Source organism: Cryptotermes secundus, unplaced genomic scaffold, assembly GCF_002891405.2.
Source record: "Cryptotermes secundus unplaced genomic scaffold, Csec_1.0 scaffold526, whole genome shotgun sequence".
NCBI classification, from domain to species: Eukaryota; Metazoa; Arthropoda; class Insecta; order Blattodea; family Kalotermitidae; genus Cryptotermes; species Cryptotermes secundus.
The window spans coordinates 223640-247579 of record NW_019721013.1 but is presented as its reverse complement, the minus strand read 5'-3'; the positions used below and the strand labels follow the sequence as shown (position 1 = coordinate 247579).

The 23940-nt window shown below is 41.1% G+C and overlaps 1 protein-coding gene across 2 annotated transcripts in view; it reads left to right on the top strand.

Moving 5' to 3' along the window:
* The window catches only part of LOC111875250 (serine/threonine-protein kinase NLK), a 114505-nt gene extending 96421 nt beyond the window's left edge, over positions 1 to 18084 (top strand). The window contains exons 5-10 of one of the 2 annotated variants that reach the window (XR_002844697.2): positions 4637 to 4722; positions 5305 to 5514; positions 6589 to 6777; positions 7884 to 8085; positions 10410 to 10672; positions 11164 to 18084. Coding sequence is in view for 1 of the 2 variants with exons in the window: in XM_023871322.2 (XP_023727090.1) it covers positions 4637 to 4722; positions 5305 to 5514; positions 6589 to 6777; positions 7884 to 8085; positions 10410 to 10503; positions 11164 to 11218 (836 nt within the window). In the remaining variant the exon portion in view is untranslated. The remainder of the gene's footprint in view (positions 1 to 4636; positions 4723 to 5304; positions 5515 to 6588; positions 6778 to 7883; positions 8086 to 10409; positions 10673 to 11163) is intronic. The other variant, XM_023871322.2, reaches the window with a different exon arrangement.
* The last annotated feature ends 5856 nt before the right edge of the window (positions 18085 to 23940 follow it).

Genomic DNA, 23940 nt, shown 5'->3' with positions numbered 1-23940 from the left:
AAACATCAAGGTACCGGGGGCTGATAGCACGCACCGATACCGGTAGAGTATGGCGACAGTATAAATTAAAAGGGGGACGCACAATGGACCAATAACTGGTCTAAGTGCATGGGGAAACCCACCCCCTCCCATAATACATACAATACAATACATAGTCTGCTCACAGATGGCGGTGAGGTTGTCATCCTTACGTGCAAGCCGCCCTTTACCCCAAAAAACATTCCAAGAATATTTCTGGTACTCATTTCTGTTAGAGGCTGAGTCGACCCCAGGGCCACAGTGCTGCTGGAAGGATTAGGTTAATTGAAAAAATCCAATTACCTCATCGGGATTTGAACCCGCGACCTTCCGGCTTGTAGCACAGTGCCTCAACCAACTACTCTACCACGTGCCCCATGGACAAGGTAATATTAACGTATAACCCTCTCGGTAGCGTAGGAGCACTTCTTTATGGGACATGCCCCTCACAACGCCAAACCGGAAACATGCTTGAGCATTAGGACAACCGTTGNGTAACGGGTACGCGCGTTGAGAGCCCGAACGGGAAACGCCTCTATCAGTCAGATGAATTTCGTTGTTGTTCGGTATTAACCAACAACGGGCTATCGAAGAACCCTCGATTTCGTTTCCAAAGTAACGTACTTAAGGTCAGTCGCAAGAGAGAAAGTATGTGCAGTGTCTCTTCCCTCTTTTTAGCCTACTTTCCTTATGAACGTAGGCTTATTGGAACACTTTGCTATCTGTGTGTATGTGAATCCACTGTCCTACCGTTGCTAGACAACGGCTCGGTAAACACGTTCCCGCGACAGCACGCAACAATAGGAGAATTGTTGGGCACGTCTTTTTTCTTTGCGGTCTATGTATCAAAGGAGAGTCTGAGGGTTTATCAGTTTATTCCTCTGTCGTTGCTAGGCAACGGCACGGCAAAACGTTCGCGCGACCGCTCACAACAATAGGAGAATTGTTGGGCACGTCTTTTTTCTTTGCGGTCCATGTCGTATCAAAGGAGAGTCTGAGGGTTTATCAGTTTATTCCTCTGTCGTTGCTAGACAACGGCACGTTAAAAGTTCGCGCGGCGACGAAGAATTGCTGGAGGCGGCGTTTTCATTCATTTTCGGTTCGTTTCATATCATAGGAAAGTAAGCGATTAGTTCTCTCCAGAAGTTTGCCGGAGTGACACGTGGTTGGAAATACAAAGGCGTTTGATTGGCAGGTTGTGCAGACTGCAGCACTTGACATTCGGGAGTGACGGCGCACGGAACCGCTGCGAAACTGATGATGATGTTTACGGCGAGATTTTGGCTGCATGCGGGCAGAAGTGTTCCCGGGCGAGCTGGAGCCCTAACGCGCCCCTGGGTATCGGAGCAGTGGAAGCGGACCAGTGGCACGTGTGACATGAGTGGCTCGCGTGTTGTTCGCAGGCAACCATTCTATCTGATATCAGGGAGATGCTGCACAGAGAGAGCAGGCTGGCATAGCGGTAACGATATGGACTCATATTTGGAATGCTCACGGTTCGAATCTCAGTCAGGACACCGGCTATCGTGATTAAAACAGTTTTCGAGGTGTTCCACAGTTCCTCCAGGCTGAACACTGGGATAGTATCTCCATTAGGCCAATCACCCTACCTTTCTAGGCTGTGTAGACTTCGATAGTGACAGCGGCGCTCGATATGTCTCCACAGCTTCAATGGGGTCTCGGGGATAAAGTGGCCGGAACGTGACTTTGAACCTGATGTAGTGCCGATAGTTAAGAAGGGCTGGAGCTGTACCTCCACAAGGAGGACCGTAGCGTCAGTCCTCCCTATTCCATTTCACTGTAGCATTTTTAGTACGTTCTAGCGTTGTTGGTTGAGGCGCTGTGCTACAAACCGGAAGGTCACGACTTCAAGTCCCGATGAGGTCACTGGATTTTTTTCTTTGACCTGATCCTTCCAGCCGCGCTATGGCCCTGAGGTCGACTCAGCCTTTAACAGAAATGAGTACCAGGAATTAATTAAATAATTTTCCTGGGGAGTAAAGCGCGGCCGGCGCGTAAAACTGACACAACCTTACTGCAATCTTTGAGCCGATTGTCTAGATAATGTGGGAGCCTCAACATCTCACAACCTGTTGAGTCTTCACGGCCTGTTACAGGGATAGCTTTACTTTTACTTTTACCGGCAGAATATTCATAGTCGCTTAACCGATACCTCGGATGAGGAAAACAGGCTGGCCAGAAACAGCCTTATGGCATGTAATTCTGTATAGTTCGGAGATCTCGACGTTTCGGAGAAACACATTGCCTCAGTCTTTAGGTGCAAATACTAAAGCAAGCAAGAAACCAGCTCAGCCCGCCGCCTGCTTCTCTGGGTTTCTTGCTGGGCCTACTCACCGATACTGAAAATGGAAGCGATATGTTCCTCCGAACTACACGGCGTTACAGCCAAGACTGTCCTCTTTAAAGTAAAGTTGTCACTGTGATTAATTAAACATCACGTCATGAAAATGTACGGGGCAGTGGAGGTATAACTCCATGCATTTTTAATCCCGACATAGATCGACGTGAATGGTCAGCTTTACTCCCATTGAAAGAGTGTCCAGTGTCCACTGGACTGGGTGACCGGGCAGCCTCCAGGCTTGATTTGGAAGCTGTGGAGAGAATAAAAGTCTCCTGTCCCTTCCGGGCGTCGAACCATGGTTGGACCGACAGAGCCGACCTGACAGCAGTTATTACCAACATGAGGGAGGAAGAAATTGAAATGTGGACCAAGAAAAGGGCTCTTGAAAACAATGAAGGAACGCGAACGGAACCAAAATGTTAAGAGCACTTAAAGTTTATGATGGCGCATATGTCTGTCGGTTGGAACTAGAGTTCACTGCACTACCCCTTTGTGACGTCAGAATCCAGTCCCTCAGTCCCAAAATGTGACCGCACTGCGCCAGCTCACGGACAGCGAAGCGCAGAGCCATCTAGTGGCAGGCCCGGAAACTCTTTGAGTTTCCTCAGTTTTGATGTTTTTGGGTGGGGGCCGTTACGGCACCGTCGGAGGATTTTCTTTTTCCTTGGCACTACAGCCCCAGTGGGCCTAGGCCTACCTCCATGAACTTGTCCGTTCATTTCGGTTTTTCTAGATCTTACACATTCGGTAGAACTCCTTGGGCGGTTGATCAGCTCGTCGCAAGGCTTCAACCTATACACAAACACAGAAAAACGCACACACACAAACTAAACATCCATGACATGAGTGGAATTCGAACCCACGATCCCGGCTTCCAAGCGAGCGAAGATAGTACATGCTTAGACTGCTCGGCTACCGTGACCGGCACCGTCGTCAAATTTTTTAAACGCTGGTGAATTTCTGATGTGTACTTGTGATAAAGTGAGTTGAGACAGCTCAGTCAGTTTAGTGACTGGACTTAGGGCTGGACCACCGAGGAATCGTGGTTTGCTACTGGCAGCGCCAAAAGATTTTTATCTTCTCCACAACATCGAGCTTGGCTCTAGGGCGCACACAGCCTCCTATTCAGAATGGCTGCTCTGGGGTAATGTAGCCAGGGCGTGAAGCTGACACTTAGTGCCGTGGCTAAGAATGAGTGGCGAACTACGTGCACACCCCCCACACCTCTTAATGGCTTGGCACAAAAACTGCTTCCCCTCCCCTTTCTTCCCTCTGAGGAAGTAAGTGGTGTCAAGGCCTAAGTTCAGTGAAATAAAATTTGAATAAGCTCATCCTGTGCAGAGGGCCCAGCACCTCACCAGTATAAAACCCTAAAGCAGTTTATCGTTAGAAACATGCAAACTCCATAAATACACAACATCTGAGAAAGACACACACACTGTTTGAATGTTAAAACAGGTGAAGACAAAGTTGTGCTTAATAATGCACCAGGTCATGAAGATGTATAGGGGAGTGGAGGTGTATAGCTCAATGATTCTTCACCCAAGTGCTCAAGTCACTTTATTCCCAGGGAAAAGGCCCCCGTTACCCATTTGATAGGAGGGTGGGTGGGCCCCAGAGCCGGTCTGGATTCTGTGGAGAAGAGAAATCTCTTGCCTCTGCTGGAATCAAATGCCAGCCATCCAGTCCACAGACTGTCACTGTACTGACTCAGCTATCCCAGCCCCCAAAGCAGGTGGTACAGCAAATTACTACCATGCTCAAGGGGTTAAGGGCAGTTATTCCCACATGCCATTTATTTGGGTCTGCGAACACGAATAGAAGCAAATGATATTGGGCACACAGTCTGTCTCATGTCAGCAGATATAAACAAGACTGCAGAATGTTGCACTACGCTGAACATTGCAGTAATGTGGGCAGTCCTCTTGCCTTGTGTTCAGGAGACTTCATGTCAAATCAGTGCTGTCCTCTTGGAGGTGTTTCATGGTTCCTGTCAGTCTCTCCAGGAAAGTGCTGGGCATATGTTACTTTAAAGTAGGTCACATACTTTTTGTTTCCTTATTCACTAATCCTATCATTTGACGATGTGTAGCCTAAGCTACTGACAGCTTTGTTAAATAAACCACAGTAAAATAAAATTTTATTAGACATTTATTTATTTGAGTGAATGTGTTACCTTTCCATCCATATTAACATGAAGTGCCATCACAACTGGATGTTAATTATTATACTAATAAAATATTGTTTCTCTTGTAGGTCTCAAGTATCTCCACTCTGCCCGCATTCTTCATCGAGACATCAAACCTGGCAACTTGCTTGTCAACAGCAATTGTGTTCTTAAGGTAAGGAGTGAGTGAGTAAACATTCTGAAAATGAGCGTCTTGAAGCAGTCGGTATAGAGACTGGCTGCAGGCTGGATGACCAAGGGGTCGGAGTTCAACTCCCAAGGGGGGCAAGAATTTTCACTTCTCTGTGTCATCCAGACTGCCTCTGGGGCCCACCCAGCCTCGTATCCAAAGGGTACTGAGGTCTCTTTCACCAGGGGTAAAGCAGGGTGGGTATGAAGCTGACCACTCACCTCCAGAAAGTGCCAAGGTCAAGAAAACATGTGTCTGTATATCCATTCATTCCCTGATATGTCTTCATGGCGTAGTGCTTAATTAGTTGAGCACAGGAACAACTTTACCCTACCTTTACCTTTATAGTAGCAACCCTGATGTCATCCTTTCTACCCATATGTGATAGTTTGGAAACATTCACTCATGTTCATGTCTCTTTTTCATTTGAAAATTTATTAAAGGAAAGATATATAGGTTCCTTCCATACATATTGTAACACTTCAGTTCCAGCCTTCTCTTCTTTCAGTTAAAATGGTTTCACATCATCTTACGGCACACAGTGTCATGTTTATGATGTGTTTATAGATCTGTGACTTCGGGTTGGCCCGGGTGGAGGAGCCAGACCAGTCGAAACATATGACACAGGAAGTGGTGACACAGTACTATCGAGCACCAGAGATACTAATGGGAGCACGTCACTATTCAGCTGCAGTTGATGTCTGGAGCGTTGGGTGCATTTTTGGAGAACTGTTGGGAAGACGGATCCTCTTCCAGGCACAGAGTCCGGTTCAGCAGGTGAGTTCTGCATGTTATGTTAATGTGTCATCTTGTGAAGAGAGTTCTGCAGGTTATGTTAATGTGTCATCTTGTGAAGAGAGTTCTGCAGGTTGTGTTAACGTGTCACCCTGTGAAGAGAGTTCTGCAGGTTCTGAAACTTGTGAGGTCAGTGCATGAGTTCTGGACTGCATTGGTGCAGCAGGTGAGTTCTACATGTTATGTTAATGTGTCATCTTGTGAAGAGAGTTCTGCAGGTAATGGAATGTGTGAGATCAGCAGGCAATGAATTCTGTGCATTACAGTTCAGCAGAAAAAATGTTGAAGGAATAAATGTTTTAATTGTTTTGACCTCTGCAATTGAGTAATATATACATTTTTCCTCACCATATAAAGTAAACCCTCACTAATCTTCAGTAATTGGGGTGAGGGGTGATCTGGATTAATTAAGTAAAAGATAGCCATAAAATACAAATACTTAGAAAACAAATAAATGGAAAATTTAATCCTATAGGTAGTGCTGATGGAAACAAAAAAATATCCCTGCACAGTTTCTTCCTCTGTCAGAAGCTGAAATCCGGGGTCTCCTTAATCCAGCTCAAACCAATCTTGTATATTTTCTTGCATGGTTTCAGTCTCTCCAGCTGCCCTCAACATAGTCTAAAAGTCCTTATTCAACTGTGAACAGAATTTTTCATTTTTCATATTTTGATCTGGATTAATTAATTAATTTCCTTAGTGGGGGGTGGAGTCCAACTGGGTCCACTCGGCACGCAGCCACTGATTGGCCTATTGTAGCCTGCCCTGGGTGATTATGATGATGGAAAATTTGGTGGAATGAAGATTGGTAGGGGAAACTGAAGTACTCCAAGAAACCCCACCCCAGCGCCACTTTGTCCACCATAAATCCCACTTGGCCAGACCCAGGATCGAACCCGGGGCGCCACGGTGGAAAGCCAGCAACTAACCACTTGAGCTATGGCACAGCCTGGAATAACTGTAACTGCATTAGCAAGGGTTTACCATCCTTTAATATCATGTTTGTTCCATAAGCTGTGATACTGCCATGAGCCCTGCTTTTCTGCTCACTTACAGCTTGAGCTGATTACTGAGTTACTGGGCACCCCTTCACTGGAAGATATGCGCTATGCTTGTGATGGTGCACGTACCCACATGCTGCGACGAGCTCCTAAGCCACCTTCCTTAACAGCACTGTACACACTATCATCGCAAGCAACACATGAAGCTGTGCACCTCCTGTGCCAGATGCTAGTCTTTGATCCGGTAAGTCAGGACTGTGCTGATAGACTTGAAAGGATTCTGATGATGGTATATGCCGTACAGAACTATTAGGCTTATTTTGGACTCTATCCATCGTCTGGTATATAGAAGACAAAAAGACCACAACGTTTCGGAGACTGAATCTATCTCCGTCCTCAGGTGGAAGTGGCAGGATAAACCTACTCAGTTGGGCCCGTCAGAAAGAGATAGTCTCAATAACTGGACCAAAATAAGCCTAATAGTTGTGTACAGGACTGTGCCATTTATATTTGACACAAACAGGATCATGCAAATACTATGAAGAGTTTGCTGTCCACGAATAGGGAATTTCATATCTGCCTGTACTGCATGCTGGTCATATGTTAACTTTGACATGAACGTATTAGTACTGAAGAAGTGCAATTGATTGGTGAGTTGCACTGTGCACCTGCACCGCTGCAGTAGGGCAGTGGACTCTGGTTCAGATTGAATTCAAGAATTATGTAGCCCTTAAATGAACCAACAAATTACCCAAGATACTTTAGTTCAGAGGTGGCACCAATAATAATTTTATATGTTTAATTCCATAGTAGCAGTAAGCCATAGGATGTTTTGTATTTTCAGACAGAGCTTTGTTTTTCGATAGTGATCAGAAGAAATGCCCAGGGGGGAGTGGCCAACAGATACTAAAATAAAATTATTACAGTGTAGGAGGTTCATGAATTTGTTAATATGCATATATTTGTTTGGAATGGTAGTTATTGCACTGGAAAGAGAAGCATTCTAGCACTGTCTGATATGCTGTATGCACTTCAGTGTTTCACAGTTCTGAATAACACATACTAACTCCATGGGGCAGAGTCACTCAGTTTGTAATAACATTTTTAACTTTTATGGAACCATAAGGTTCATTGCGATATCCACCCGGGACTACTGCTGGATCCTAATTGAAGCCAGATTAATCCAGTGTGTGTCCTCACACAGCTGGTTTCTGCAGAGCCATCTTAGTGTTATCCCACATCTGTGAGTGGTTTCTTCCCCTTAACGTTTTAGCCAAAATTTTATATACATTTGTTATCTCTCCAAAGTTCTGTACAGTGCTGTGTCAACTCTTTTATGTTGTTTTGTAGGACAAAAGAATAACAGTGGTGGATGCCCTAGCACACCCATACCTGGACGAAGGGCGGTTGCGATACCACTCTTGTATGTGTAAGTGCTGCTACACGACTACTGGTGGCATGAGGCAGTACACAGCTGACTTTGAGCCAGTTGCTCCACACAGTTTTGATGACCTTTGGGAGAAGAAACTTACTTCTGTTCAGCAGGTTAAAGGTGAGAGAAACTCTGCTTTTCTTATAGATGCACCATTTTGGAAATACTGTGTTTGGATTTTCACAAGGCTAGTTCAGCACATCTTAGCACTGTTACATAATTAAATCTTTTCCCTTGGGAACTAATTTAAATTTTGGAAGCAAACTCACAGAAGGCTAGGCCTTCTAGTACAGAGGGTAGCGCAACACCAGTCATGTGGTTTCTGGCCTAGAATTCCCACACAGACAGAACAAAATGAGCAAGAACGTTGTCACGGGAAAGCCTATATCCAGTGCACCATTCACCACTTTCGCTTCATTTGGCAGAATTATTTTGTCATATTTATCACAATGTTTTTGGCATATATGTCAGATCTTTTTGCTACATTTATTGGGACATGTTTGCCATATTTAATGGGTTGTTTTCTGCCATTTTATCAGGGTTTGTCATCACATTTATCACAGTGTTTTGACATGTTTATTTGGATGGTTTTGATGCAGTTAATATGACATTTTTATCATACCTATGAGGACTTTTTGCCAGGACTTGTCACCTTTAACAAGAAAGTTTTGCTATATTTATCAGTACCTCTTTGCCACATTTATTGGAATGTTTTTGCTGTATTTACTGCTATAGGAGCTGCAGGAAAACTGTGTGGAAATACTTATTATAGATTGTCCCATCAGTATGAACTTCTGATTCACAATTCTATCATTCTCAGAGAACAGTGTGTTCCCTCAGCATTCAACAACTTCAGAAGCAGTCAGTCTGCTTTTGAATGTCAAAAACTTCTCACATATTTTGAGTTCTGTTCCTCTTTGTCTCTGAAAAAAGAATTAACATGTTAAAGGTTTGTATTCTAGTTTTACCACCTGATGCGTACACACTGTTGTGTCAGTCGGTTAGTTTTTAAAGATAAGAATTGTAATTAACACAGAGCACCATCTTAAGTTCACAACACTTCATGGTTGAATGGCATAGGCAGATATAACTCAATCAGCTGATTGCTTTCTACTAGCAATGTTTAACAGACAAATGTTCTGACTGTGGTATTCTGTGACAGTGTATTAGCCAGTCCATATTTTGTTCTGTCACACCTGGGAAATCATTGACATTCCTGCATTTCAGTTTTCATGTTGTATTTTAGTTGAATTAGGGTCCATTTTATAATTCAGTTTTAGTGCTGAGACAGAGGATGTGATGTGTTTCATGTGAATAATCATAACCTGCTCAGATCAGTTACAGGGATGTTCAGAACCTTAAAATACAGTGATAAGTATGTGTACCACCTGCTGTAATATTAAAAATGTTTACATTTTGCCCACACAGCGTATTTTATGTGTGCTGTATGATTCTCCTAACAAACAGCGATTATTTCCCTAAACAGCATTAACTGGTTGGCCTTTGTAATCGAGTTTCAGTGTGTTTTCATTGAGGTCAGAACTACATTTTTATGTATTATTTAGATGAACATGGTACTTCAAAGGGGTAAGATGATCATGATTTACATTTGTTTAAACTTAACTAAGAGGAAACAGGAAGCATGTACATGTAAAGTAAGTACCATGGCTGAAATGACTGGCAGCTTGAAGCCTGATGCAAAGGATTGTATATGTGGGCAGTTTTGATTTTACTATTTACATTGCATTTCTTGATGATCAGCAGCTTCTGGTCTCTTTCTGGGTTGCATTTTAAATGGCATGTGTGGCAGATCTTAGGAGCTGGGTTAGTGTAGTCTATATAGCTACTGGCTATGGACTGGATGACCAAGGAATCGGAGTTCAAGTCCCAGTAGGGCCAAGAATTTTCTCTTCTCCACATCGTACAGATCAGCTCTGGGGTCCACCAAACCTCCTATCTAATGGGTACTGGGGACTTTTTCCTTGGGGGTAAAGCGGCCGGGGCGTGAAGCTGACCACTCACCTCCAGCTAGTGCTGAGGTCAAGAAAGTGTGGATCTATACATACACTCCCCCCATATGTCTTCAAGGCATAGTGCTTAATTAGTTAAGCACCAGGACAACTTTACCTTTTCACCTTTACATGTGGCATATCTTAATGATCTGCAACCTAGATGGCTTGGATATTAGGGTTTTCTTTATTCTTGTCAGGAACATGAGATTTATCTGTATCCCCAATGTCCAGTCTCCCTTTGGGGCCCACACACCCTCCTGTCTGGCCACACTCCAGCCTAAGTATGATGGGATTCAGCCTTGCTCTGTCCTTGTTGACAGGGGACTCAGTGTCACCTCACACTAAGAACCAAGGGACTGCTCACCCCATCCTTAAGAATACTAATAGAAATGAAAATATTTAATGTTGTTCTTGGCTTTGGTGTGTTTTCAGAGGAAATGCACAAGTTCATTGCGGAACAACTGAATACCAGTAGAGTCCCGTTGTGCATTAATCCTCAGTCTGCAGCTTTCAAGAGCTTTGCCAGGTAAGGCTGCTGCAGGCTCAACGAGAGTCATGTGGCGGGCTCGCTCAGTGGGGACATGAGGCAGGCGGCGGCTGACGGAGACCTTCACTACTCTCACTACTTCTACTTCATCCCTTCCCCGATAACGCTAATGCTATAAACCATGTTGCGACCTCTGGAAATGCTGAGGGTACAGTCCACGCCTTCCTCTACTTTTGTACGTTACTAAAGTGCATTCAGTTCTCATAGGTCACATGATTGATGTGTCCTTAACTGGCAACATTTCTTGTGCAAATAAAATGCATATATGTTTTGTGTGGCAGAAATTAAAAGGTCTTTGTCATTATTTGTAAGGGGTTGAAATTTATAATCAAAATTGAGAGCTGACTGCACTGTGAATCTGAGAGATACTGAACCTGTTCTCAATATGCAGCCAGTTCACATCAGCTTCTGTTTGGGAATGCTGTGCCAGTTATTTTTCCGCCAAACGTGGAACAGCGGGAAACACAGTAATGTTATTACTGCTGTAAGGGACTTAATGAGATATCATTTATAACAAAATATTTGTTAAAATGATGATTTACAGTATTGATAACAGGTTTGAGATCAAAAAATGGAAGTTGTTGAGTATATCCTCTTGATAATGTTACGTAACGCTGTGATTTTCTTCTTCTCTTCTAGCTCTGCAGTTGCTCACCTGTCTGAACTACCTCCCTCGCCCCACCAATGGGAGTGACATTATCCTCACCCTAGTTTGCAATTGTGAAACGCTCTATCGTCTGAAGCTTGGGCTGCTTCTGTTTCACCCAAGTGGGGTATGGCCTACTACTTCACACAAAAACCTCGTTTAACACGTCATGTTTTGGGAATCCAATCTGATTAACCGCACTAACGAATATTGCTATCGAACAAGAGTCCCATGGGAACGTGGGAACGTGGATTGCTTGAAAGCTTCCCTATTACTCTGGTTACCATGATAAAGAACTAACTTAAATTGGTCTCCTTAAGCCCTGTAACAGTGTGGGTGTGTGTGTGTGTGTGTATGTGCAGCAAGTGCTGTTGGACCAGTGGAAGTAAGACAAGATGGAACAGACACCCATAGTATCGCTTAGCCCATTTTGAGGAGCTGCCAGTGATGTGTGAAGTAGAAATGGAAAACTGTTATGATGATCAGGAGGAATGTTGTTTTGAAAGGATAAATGGATAACTTGCATGGAACAGGTCAAATATGTCTGCCTGACTACAGGAAATAAAGTATAGGAAGCTGTGACTTGCGCAGTGGAGCCACTTGATGTCAGCAGGATCTGTACCATATGCCAGTCGCGACTTGTGGGTTCGGATAATGCGAATGGCAAAAACTTGCCTCTTCATGACAGTGTGAAGGGGATAATGAACTGTTAAATGTAATGGCTGAATATTCTGTGATCCGAGGGTGAGACCAGATTCTGAGTTGCCTCCCTGTTGCCCAACAGAATGTTTTTTTGTTAGTACACTTTTGTTTTACTTTTATGATAACTTGAAGTTAACAGCAGTGGATTCCACAGTTTCTAAGCTTTGCCTCTTTAGAATTGGGGGCATAGCAAGGTGTAAATACAAGCACAAATTTTAATTTTCTCTTTTAATTTTGAACGTATTTGTACTGTAAAATCTGTGATTTACTGAGAACACCTGAAATTTTAGAAAGAACATTCTCGTAGGTATTATTCCCAGTATTTTCAAAATGTAAATAGTTGTCACTTTTATTTTAGTTCTTTTATAGTCTGATCATACTGGGGTATTTTTAAAATGAATAACGCATTTCTCTGTGTCGGGGTGTCTGTAATTGTGATTCGTGTTGTAGATTGTGAACAATACCACAGTGCAGTGTAAATAGTTGTAAAGTAAGTCATTTGTGTTCATGTCTTCATTACGCTGCATGTAACAAGTGTACTGGAACTGTATATACATTTTGTAACAAGCTGAGTGGAGGTTGCAGTTTATATTTTAGTCCTGCTATGCCCCTATGTATGTACTAGTGTTCACTTTGAAGCGAGGAGCAAATAGTTTTAGAGGGATTAAAAGGAAACTTCCATCGATCTCATAATCAACAACTTAGTCATCTATGTCAAAATATTTTTTATTGTTTTTAATTTAAGTAAATGTTTCCTATTACATTAGTGTTTTTTTACACTTGCATCAAATTTTTATGGTGCAGTTTGAAGAAATGGGCATTGTAGTGACTGCATCCCCCCATACAGTAGTTTTCCATCCCGTCAGAATTGTGTCAGTAGGCTGTACATAACACCATGTGTCCCCAGAAACTAATTATGAGTATGTGTGATTACAGAGGCATTGTGCATTAACATTTTACACCTCCATGTTTCAGTTCCCTACCTTGCAATGGATCATTATGGGAAATTTATTCACAGAAGTGCAATGCAAAGCATTCGAGTCAATGTGTTATCGTGTTTCTCCTCATACCTAATGCTACCTACCATTTACTGAATCCAGGGCTGGTGATTTCAATTGTTATATTAACAATATGCAGATATTTTACAGAGTGAATATGTAAACCAAAAAGCACGGAGATATCTCATGAAATGTTCTACAGGTATTTCAGTCTTTGGTTCACATAAAATAATTAGAAAATTTGCAAGTCTTACATGCTGTTGCCTTTGAGTTCTCCAAATAGATTAGGTTAGCTTTAGATGTAGGTTTAGTTTTAGAGTTGATTACATATAGGTTAGGGAAGAAATAGATTCTGAGTCTTGTTCTGTTCACCTTACAGAGGCCTTAACAGACAGTGAACATAAGTTAACTTCCTTGTGATGTGTAGAACTGTGTGTGTGAGTGTTTATATGCGCATCATCTCTTGTCTTGATTGCTAGTGTTGGAGAATGGGCATTGCGAGGTAATTTGAAATGAATGTCTCCGTTGTTGCCAAAGTATGAAATATTCAGGCTGTTTTCATTCCCCAGTAAACTGTAGGATAGTTGGTTTACTTTGATTATTAACACAATGAAGTAGTTGTTTAATTTGCCACCAATCACTGCCATTTGTATCTGGTCTTTGGATCAAACTTACCTTTCTGCAGGAATGTTGCTATCCCTGCATGAATGAAATGCATTCCTTCATTATGTGCGCTGTTATGGATTTGATGTCATCGCATATGGATTGATAGAATTTTGGCATCGACAATATTAAATGCGGTAAATGTAGTCAGATTTCGAGAATATTAAAGTTGAAATCTTAATGCTGAGAGGGAGCTAGCATATTTATTTATACTGCATGTTGTGAGGTCAAGTCAGCTGTGTGCAGCAGGAGCGTTGACAGATAATACCATTTTCAAAATCAATGAACATTCTTAGTGATTATTAAAGTATGTTATACCTTGGCGTATCAGAATTCAGGCATGCCTAATGGACCTTCATAACTTGTCATGTATTGATGTTCTGCCGCTAAATTATCTTCAGAATTAACGCTATTCTAGGCACTGTTACTTTATGCACACATTATCCAATAAGGCATCTTAATAAGTTTAATAATGAAATTGCATAATTTGAGACTAGATCCTTCTGTCTTCAAGTCCATTTTGCAATTCAAATTCTGATGAAAGATGTTATCAGATTCTTTTGAGGTACTCTGTGTGTATAAATAGTTCCTTCTTTGCAAGACTAGCATAAATATACTGCAAGTTTCTGCACTTCATCTTAAGGCTTGTAATTTGTATCAATGCCTGTCATATGAGTTACCTGATGCCATTGCTGCATGAAGTTGCTCTTTTGGCACGATACGCCGTGGTATATATGTCGTTTTGCTCATCAGTTTGTCGTGTGCTCAGGTAGAGAACAGAGTGGACCTGTTTCCTGCCCTCCTTCATCAAATCTACATTACATTGTACATATTGTATCATAGTGTCAGTCTGTGCGGTGCGGGTTTTGTAAAGCAGTTCCGAGTGACGTCCCAATTAGGTAGTGATGTGTTCTATTTATTGTATGTCCTTGGGGCGGTTCTTGAAACTCACTATTTTTTAATATTCTAGATTAGAGATGATATTGTTGAACTGGCACTACCATCACAGTAGCTGGTTTGCAGATGGGAAACCAATGGGCCAAGACCAATTATTGTGTTGTGTGTTTTCATAAAGCAGACAGTGGATGTAACATTTTTTTTATCACTGGCTTGTTGAGCAGAGAATGGTGTTTAATAAAAACAGCAGCAGGATGACAGGTGTATCAGAAAATAATTTTGGCAGCCTTTATTGACATTCCTTGTATGGCAGCATATGTAGCAGTATTTTCTGATAAACCCTGTACTGAGTGGCACATCTTTTAAATATGCAATCGATCAAGGAATCAAACTGTTATTTCAATTCACTGCTTCCATTAACTGTGTTGTCCGCTGCCACTAGATATCAGCGGAGGAAACAGAAACATAGCTATGCATTCAAGTAATAATTATTATTAAGCACTTTCACATGATTTAAAATGTACAATTATGTATATATATACATATATATTATATATGACTTGTTTGGCAACTGACTTAGCAAGACATGAACAAGCCGGAACTGTGGCATGGGGTTGCTTGTATATTTTTATATAAGTGCTAAACATTACAGTTGAGCATAATTAAGACAAATTATCGCATGAAATTATGAAAATATTGAATTCCACATTGAAAAAATCAAAACTTTTTATCATAAAAATGAAAGATACAAACCGTCCAGAGCTGGTCACATTTGCACCCTACAATCCTGTGGAAGGAAGAGAAGGCACTAAAAAATTCACTGGAATAAAACGTGTTCAACCCTTCTCACAGTTCTGAGTCTTGTTTTTTTTATCTTTGCATAGTTTAAAAAATGGAAGAGTTAAATATTTTAGTCCTCCAAAATAATAATTAATATTAATAATAATAATAATGTCAGCATTTGTAACACCAGAAGATTCCATTATGGTTACAACACATGGTTGTGGTTCCAGAAAATGAATTGCAATATGTACAAGCTAGATCATACCTCAGACTGGTGTCTTTTCAATACCTCATTACTGTACACACATTCACATGTTTTGTGCGCTGGTAGGAAGAAACTGCAGTAGCAGCAGCATGTGCGTACTGTACGTGGGCACAGGTCCATTCATGAAGGGGCGTGATGATGTGTAAGTCATGTAGATTGTTCTCAGTGTTTGGGGGGAATCTACTGCCACCGTCTTCATGGTAGATGATTATGATGATCATCAAATAAAATTATATTGAAATAGCGAGAGAGAGGCCAGAACTGGGACCTCAAGGAAACAACCACAATACGAACGGTGAAAGGAATGCCTGGCCCATAGGGCAGTGTGATTTGGTTGAAACTGAGGAGATAGAATATTAGAGAAAGGGAACGGTGGCTGTCTCAGAGTGTGTATGTTCTTCCAAAATGACGGTAACCATCTACCTGAGTACACTGTGTCACACCCCATAAGACAGGCATGTTCATTGTCACTGCTGTGAGATCCTCAAACCTCCATGCCCTCTGCTTGCAATTCCTGCCTGAATTTTCTTTTTCTCTTGAGCCTGATCCAGCAGCATATGATGGGATACATTTTTCTATATGTGCAGTTTTTCCCATAGTGTATATATAAATTAAATTTATGTAGTCCATATTCTTTTTACATTGTGTAATGTTAAGAGCTACATGACTTTAAATTTCTGCTTTTCTGGGCAGATAAAATGGCAGATTACAGTTGTCTGCAAAGTAATATCTATGTGGTATGGCACGTGGTACCTGTATACTAGTAGACCATAACCTTCGTAGTTCCATCTGTGAGCACCTCAAGTGTGGACGAGAGAGTTTTATATCATGTTTTCAAAATACTTTGCTTGAATCTCACACTTGAACTCAGACATTCACAAAACACATAATATATAATTCAGCTGATGCAAAGAATTAATTGGAACAAACAGAAATTAATATTTTTCGCAGTTGTGGTAATTATATTTAAGTTGTCAGTGAAAGGGATAATAATCAGAAAAGGTTCACAAGACAATTTACAGAACTAAAGATTTTCTTTTCCAAGAAAAGTGCCAGTTCTTTTATAATTATGTTCTGTCTGGCTCTGTTTTATCTGTAAGAACCAAACCCCTTCAATCATCTAGAAAACCTCCCCACAGCCTAGAAATATAGGAGCTCCCCCCCTCAGGCCTCTCTTATGATGCGTCTGCTTACGATATAGCTTTGCTCTAGGAAACCTTCCTTACAGTGTAGTAACCCTTTTGAATTCAGCTGTTGGAAGAGTTGTTTTTCTTTTAGAAATGAAGTATTTAATGTTTTGTAACTATTACTGATCCTTTCCTAATACTATATATCTGTTTTTAAGCCTACTTTCCATATTTTGGAAAAATAGGAACAGGATTATGCTATCACTCTGCTGTCCCCATGTCCCTCCCTATCAATCTTTATGAAACTTTGTATGCAGATCACAGTATCTGAGCCCATCTCAATGACATACTTCATAAATCCCTCCAATAATTCTGTGTATCCCACTATTGTTGCTAGACAACAGCTCGGTAAGAACATTACCACGGCAACAGATATGCATGCAACGCTAGAAGAATTGTTGGGTGCATTGTTTCCTGCACATTGTGTCATATCAAATGAAAGTAGGGGGTTAGTTCTTCCTAGAACTTCTTGTTTTATATATTTTAATTATATATACATATTCCATTTTGGTTTAGAACAAATTACAGTTCCGAGTCTGATATGGTTGCTTAATAATTAAATGCTGGATTATAGAGGGTTCAAAATTCTGCTGGATTTTTTTGTTGGATGCCACCTGTCCTGTTAATTACAAAGCCTCATGGAACGTTGCAGACAGTTTAGTACAATAATTCCAAAAATAAACCTGCCCTTCAGTGTAATTATTCATAAAAGGTGGAAATTAAGTTTTTAATCTTTTGTTGGCTGAGTTTCTTGGAAAATTTAGAATAAAGAAGTCTGAAAGGGTACTTATGTAGTAGGTCTCAAAATAACACAGCCTAAATGAACCCAACTGAGCCTAACCTAAAATTTCAAAGGATGTAAAGCTAAAAATGTAACATAGAAAGGGATGAAAGTTTCCAGTAGGTATTTATGTTCTCTCAACACAGACAGGATATTGAAATATCATACATGTTCAGAATTACTTGGACCAAATGTGGACTGTGGTAGTGTATTCCATATCTGAGTGTGTCATAATTTTGTTAGCCCCTGTACATAATTACTGTCAGACTGTTCTGTTAATGAGAGCGTTGTAATTGGAAGGTTCCTGAGGTTTCATGGCATTATGCTGCTCAGAGTTGCATTACAGTTCTGTATACCTAACTACAACACCAAGAAACTGCAGTCTTTCTTCCTACTTGTGCCCAATTTCCTTCTCTGTGGTAAGGTTAGGTTTTAGGTAGTACTGGTTGTGTATGGAGGCCTTTCAAACTACAGGAGTGTTTACAACTCCAAACAAAAGGTCATGCTTCTAGCTTTAAGGCCAAGTAACAGAAGAGTAAATATTCATGTTTTTTGCACATGGTCAGTTGTATTATGAACATCCCCCCCCCCTGTTTTGTAGGTGACCCAGTGAAAACCAATAAAACATCTTGAAGCTAGTGTGTATTTTATTTTGACACTGCTGTCTTTCATGAAATGTACACAGGAATGTAAGAATTGATGTGGTCTTCCTGCATTTCTGGTACAATGTCTTTCTTTTGTGGTTTAATTTACAGTGCATTTAGTGTCATTAGATAATGTCAAATGATATGATTGATGAATTGGAAATGGTTTAAAATGAAGTGGCCATTGCCACTGCCAGGTTTTGCACCATCATTTGGCTGGAGGAATGAAGGAAAACCACAGAACACTGCAGTCAGGAAAGCTGATGTCCTGGCTGAAATTTGAACCAAGTGCCTGAGGAGGACAAGACTAGATCATTTATTTTAGTGTTTACATTAATCAAACATAAAAAATGTAGCTTTCCTGTTTTCTACTGCAGACTTAATAGAGAACAAAGAATGATACGAACTCAGATGGTTAGCTGCCGGCTTCCCACCTCAGCAACCCGGGTTTGATCCCAGGACAGATCATGTGGGATTTGTGGTGGGCAGAGTGACAGTGGGGCAGATTTCTTCAAGTACTTGGATTTCCCCTGCCAGTTCTCAATCCTCCAAATGCACCATGCTCCTCTATCATTCACGGCTTGAACGATAGGACAATTAGTGGTCCATGTATCAATTGGAATCAGTCCCCCCCCCCATAAAATTATAAAAAAAGAGTAATACAAAATTTACTGTGTAAGGTTCTTTGCTCTGACAGGACACATTCATGATCACTGAGACAATCATATGGCCCAACTTCATGTGCATTAAACCAGTACACAGACCAGAGATTTAAACATTAGAAACTGATAAACCATTTAATATTTATGATGGTATGATCCTATTGATGTGCAATAGCAAAACATGGGCCATCTACTCTGATATTAAGGACATGTGACAGTGAGACAAGGGCCATTAGGTCTGATCCTTAGTATTCCATTATGTTACTGTATTGTGCTTTAATGACGTAATGCGGGGGGTGGGTGCTAATGAGAATTTCGTGATGCACATACCATATTTACGCATGTATAGGCCGCACATTTTTTGCCAAAAATTCAAGAGGAAAACTGGGGTGCGGCTTATATTCGAATTATTTTCGCTAGTTGCGAACTTAGGAATGTTAAACGTTGCCAAATTTCGGAATAATTTCTACTCCTGAAATAATATTCCAAGAAAATTATTTTTTCTATAATTTCTGTCTGAAAATTGTGCTGCGGCCTATACATTAGTAAGTACGGTATTTCATTTTGATTATAATTGACTTGAGCCCCTTTGCCATAACACAAGTGTGAGGTTCTCTAGTAGGATCCTGTATGACAAACGTTAAGCAGCGTGAAGCACATTGCACTCAACAGATATTACAGTGCAAGAATCTATGTGCTTAAAGTACCGCCTCTCTGGAAAATTTCTAACGTTATTACATATTTTGAAGGGAATCACTCAATGAGCTTTAATCTCCAGAGAAGAGGAAGCGAAACTAGAACTGCAACATTACGAAAGTGTCTGGGTTTTAAGACGTTTATATAAAATTTTAAAATTCTGTAAAGATGCTGCATGTGTGAAGACAGATTCGAACTCAGGTCATTTGTTATTGTATAATTTTTGTTACACAGCATTCGGTAATTCTGGTAAGTTTGCAATAATCGCAATCACAGTTGACTTACTGACAAACAAATACTGATGCAAACTGCTTCGTTCTAGATCATGCACTCTTTCCCTAACTTGCACTGGTACAAGCTGCCATTTATAACATCAGTTAGGCTTGTTGTAGCGAAGGGGATGGGGTGATCGTAAGGTTGCATCGAGGCTTGTCATTGGTTGAATTATGTTCGCGCTTGTCACTTGTTTCTGCGTAATAAAGCAGTGGCGGACTGTCCGTCAGACCAGCCCCAACACAGTCACTCCATAAACTGAACCATGTAACAGTGAAACATTTAGCGAACGGGTTTTGTGCTAATGCTAACGGCACAAATTTGCAGAACGGAATTATTGTTTGTGCGTCGTTGAACACTAATGAGCCTGCACGTGAAGCCATGAGGTCGTATAGAGGACGTGAAGGTGAAACTTCCCACATTCTAGATTACAGCAGAAATGTTGGGGTAAGTGACCAGTTTTAGGTTTCGGTCGTCTTACCTGCAGTGAAGTCCCTCTTTATTTCATTGTTTAATGATGTTCTGTTTTGTTCCAGATCTAGTAATTTGCCATCTTCGCAGGATACGTAGTATAGGATGGCAGCGCGTTTGTGAATTGTGTATTTGCAAGGATATGGAATTGCCGTGGCCTACTTTAAGTTATTTACACCGCTACTCAAATTGAGGAACAAAGGAACGTCACGAAACACGCGATCAAGATCTGGCGACCAAGACTGAAACCATTTACTTCAAGGTTATGAACCAAGATGGCTGAACACTACGCCATGACATTCGGTACAGTGAACAGAAACATCTTGTTCCCTCGGCAGGGCTTGAACCCCGGAAGTACTGGCTCTGTGATGCAAAACACAGTTTTCTCAACTGGCAAGTGGACAGAGGTCTCTGGTGAAAACATCTTCCCTGAGGTCTGTTATCCTGACAGGACTTGTTTCCTCATTCTTCTGAGTTTTCCCAGGCAAATGTTGGAATAATGCTATACAACAGACCGCATATTAACCATTCACAAACACATTGCCGTTTTATTGAAAACCATTTCCCGAGAGACTGCTCTTCTATACGTAATCTCAATTTCTAACTCAGTTTTTCGCTTGGAGTGACCGACAAGGTTTCATAAACAAACAGAAAGTATGCTACGAATTTTATGGATACCTACACGTGTTACATTGTCCGATTTCGGTTTTTGAATGCCATGTCTAAAATACGTGTTTCTTACGATCCGCCACAGGAAATCAGGTGGCACTACTGCGGATGGATTCAAATTGCTGTCTTATGTTCACACGACTTCTCGAACAGTGACAGAGAGGACAGAGGGGAATGTGTAAGCCGGTAAGGAGACAGGGGAATGTGTCAATCCACAGGTTTCAGAGTTGTGTTCGTATTTGTGTGTGTCAGCGCTCAGTACTGTAAGTTGTATTAATTAGACGAGTTCAAAGTATCTGTGGCTTCATGTTAAGTTAAATGTAGGTTAAAACATTCAAAGACAACATTGATTTACTTTGCTATTGAACAGTAAGTGCTGGTACTTGAACTTTGTAACAGTAACGAAGCGTTCATTGTAGTTTTTATAAGTGAAATGTTTCTAGCATTATTTGCACTTAAATTGAATATTATAGGCTAAGAACTGCGTAATTACTTCTTACAATATGCATTACAAAGAAATCGTACAATCTGTATTTACGAATTGCTACATTATCATCGGACACAGATTGGCCTCAACAGATGCCAACAGATATGGCATCAACAAGAATATTAGAGTAATCTAACTTTAATGTTTAAAATTATTCATTAATGATTCGTGATAATTTATTTTCCACGCTTAATATTTTCGGGCAAAACTTTGGTGCTAATGAGAAATTGTATGTTTTATATTGTAATATAAATGAAGTAGTAGCCATTTTTGTACCGCCTTCCAGTCATTAAAAGTCACCGATTTATATTTCCGCCATTTAATAGCAATAATGACGTAAAGTCTCAGGACGAACAGCACAATTTAGTTTTCAGAGAAACTAAATTCTCGTGTCAGTACCAGTTAAAGAATATGATTTCGTGCTTGAACATCAAATTTACATTTGTCGGCATTAAGATGGATAAAATTATACAAACTTCATATACCACTCGCATTTACTGATTGTTTCCGTGTTTTAATTCGGTTGCTCCAGGTGTAGCTCGTCATAACCGCTTCCTTCCACATCCTTACCAGTTAATCATATCCTTTCATTTCTGTATTACCAGGTAATAATATAAATACTTCCAGTCGACTGCAGAAACTCACGATACCATTTCTCATAAAATATTTGTGATGTACTATTGAGCAAGAAACTATATTTCAGAATCAACTGGTTATTATACTATTATTATACTGATATATTGGGTTTTTGGACTTTATCCATCGTCCTGGTTTTTAAGATAACTAATAAAAACACGACGTTTCGGAAACTGGATCTGTTTCCGTCCTCAGGTGAAGGAAAAACCTATTCTGTTGGGTCCGTTAGAAAGAGATAGCCTCAATCACTGGAGCAGTGAACCAACAGAATAGGTTTTTCCTTCACCTGAGGACGGAAACAGATCCAGTTTCCGAAACGTCTTGTTTTTATTAGTTATCTTAAAAACCAGGACGATGGATAAAGTCCAAAAACCCAATATATCAGTGTGTTATACACCATCGTCAGAATCCTATAGTAACTACTTATTATTATACTCACAAACCTGCAGAAATATGAACATTTTGTTCCCTGAGAGTGGGACATACATAGAAAACGAAACAGGCCAATAGCACACAGAAAATTCAATTTCTGTTTCGATTTATGAGCGGTGGACCGTGACGCAATAATTAAGTGTAGCTCTTTGTGGGATGTATTATTTGTGATTGTCAATTGGACAGGTTAGCAAGGATGGCAGACTATATAATAACTACCATACATCTGGATGACCCCGTGAAGTGATCCCCAGTAATTGAAGACGTGATAACTGCAACATGCTGTGTTACATTCAGTGCATTTTTTAGATTTTACGATTATCCTGACAGAATTTTCGTGCAAGTCCTTCTGGGATATTACCTTTAACCGGCCACAACAGGCTCCTTCCTCCATCATTTCAAATGGGCGTACATAATTATTGTCATCATGCATTATTGTCCAGCCCAGAATTAGCCCTGTTGTGGGCACTCCAAGACAATTCCTCAGTTTCTGTGGCCCGTGGCCATGGACCGCCTCTGTGGTCTAGTGGCCAGAGTTCATGGCTACAGATCCAGAGGTCCCGGGTTCGATTCCCGGCGCTACCAGAGTTCTTTCTGAGAAGTGGTGGGTCTGGAACCGGATTAACTCAGCCTCGTGAGGATTATTGAGGAGGTATTTCAAGGAAACAGCTGCTGCGGTCTAGAAAATCGAGATTAACGGCCGTGGAGATCCGTTGCGCTGACCACGTGACACCCTTTATCCGCAAAAGTTGGCACTAACTTCGCCGACAAGCGGCGGTCGCTCGGTCGGTAAAGTTCGCTTACGGATTACTGGCCACGGAGTTTAATTTGTTTTATTTGTTCTGTGGCCATGAGTGTCTTCTTATTCATGTAGGTTCATATATAGTGTGCTTTACGGGCTGCTTTCAGGTTTACCCTGTTGTATTTTGTGAAGTGTTGCTGTCAACATTACTTCTTCTGTTGGCAAATGTTGTAACTTGCCCGGGACTGATCAAGTGGGATTTGTGGTGGACGAAGTGGCGCTGGGGCAGGTTTTCTCCGAGTACTTCGGTTTCCCCTGCCAATCTTCATTCCGCCAACTGCTCCACAATCACCCTCACCTATCATCTGGGGCTGGTACCATAGGCCAGAAGTGGCCGCAGTGCAAGGGACTTAGTCCCACCCCGTTATTAATGCTTGCTTCTGTTTGGTTTCTTCCTGTGGATAGAAGCGGATCAATCTCAGCTTGTCTTGCTTCACAGCAGTGCCACAGTCAGATGTTAGACTAATGATAGACGCGGCGCTTCGTATGTATGGAACGCCTGTACCATTCGTAGTTTTGTTAAATATGCTTTCTGACAGAATTAATCAATATCACAAGCAGAGTAAAGCAAAAAGCGAATTATTTTCCTGGGCATTATATTTCAAATGCAGTCACACTACGTAAATAAGTACGTAAACAAATGAATACACTCAGATAACAGCTATTTAGCGGGCCAGGAAATTGCATGATTTTATTTAACATATAACTTCTTTTATTCCTAG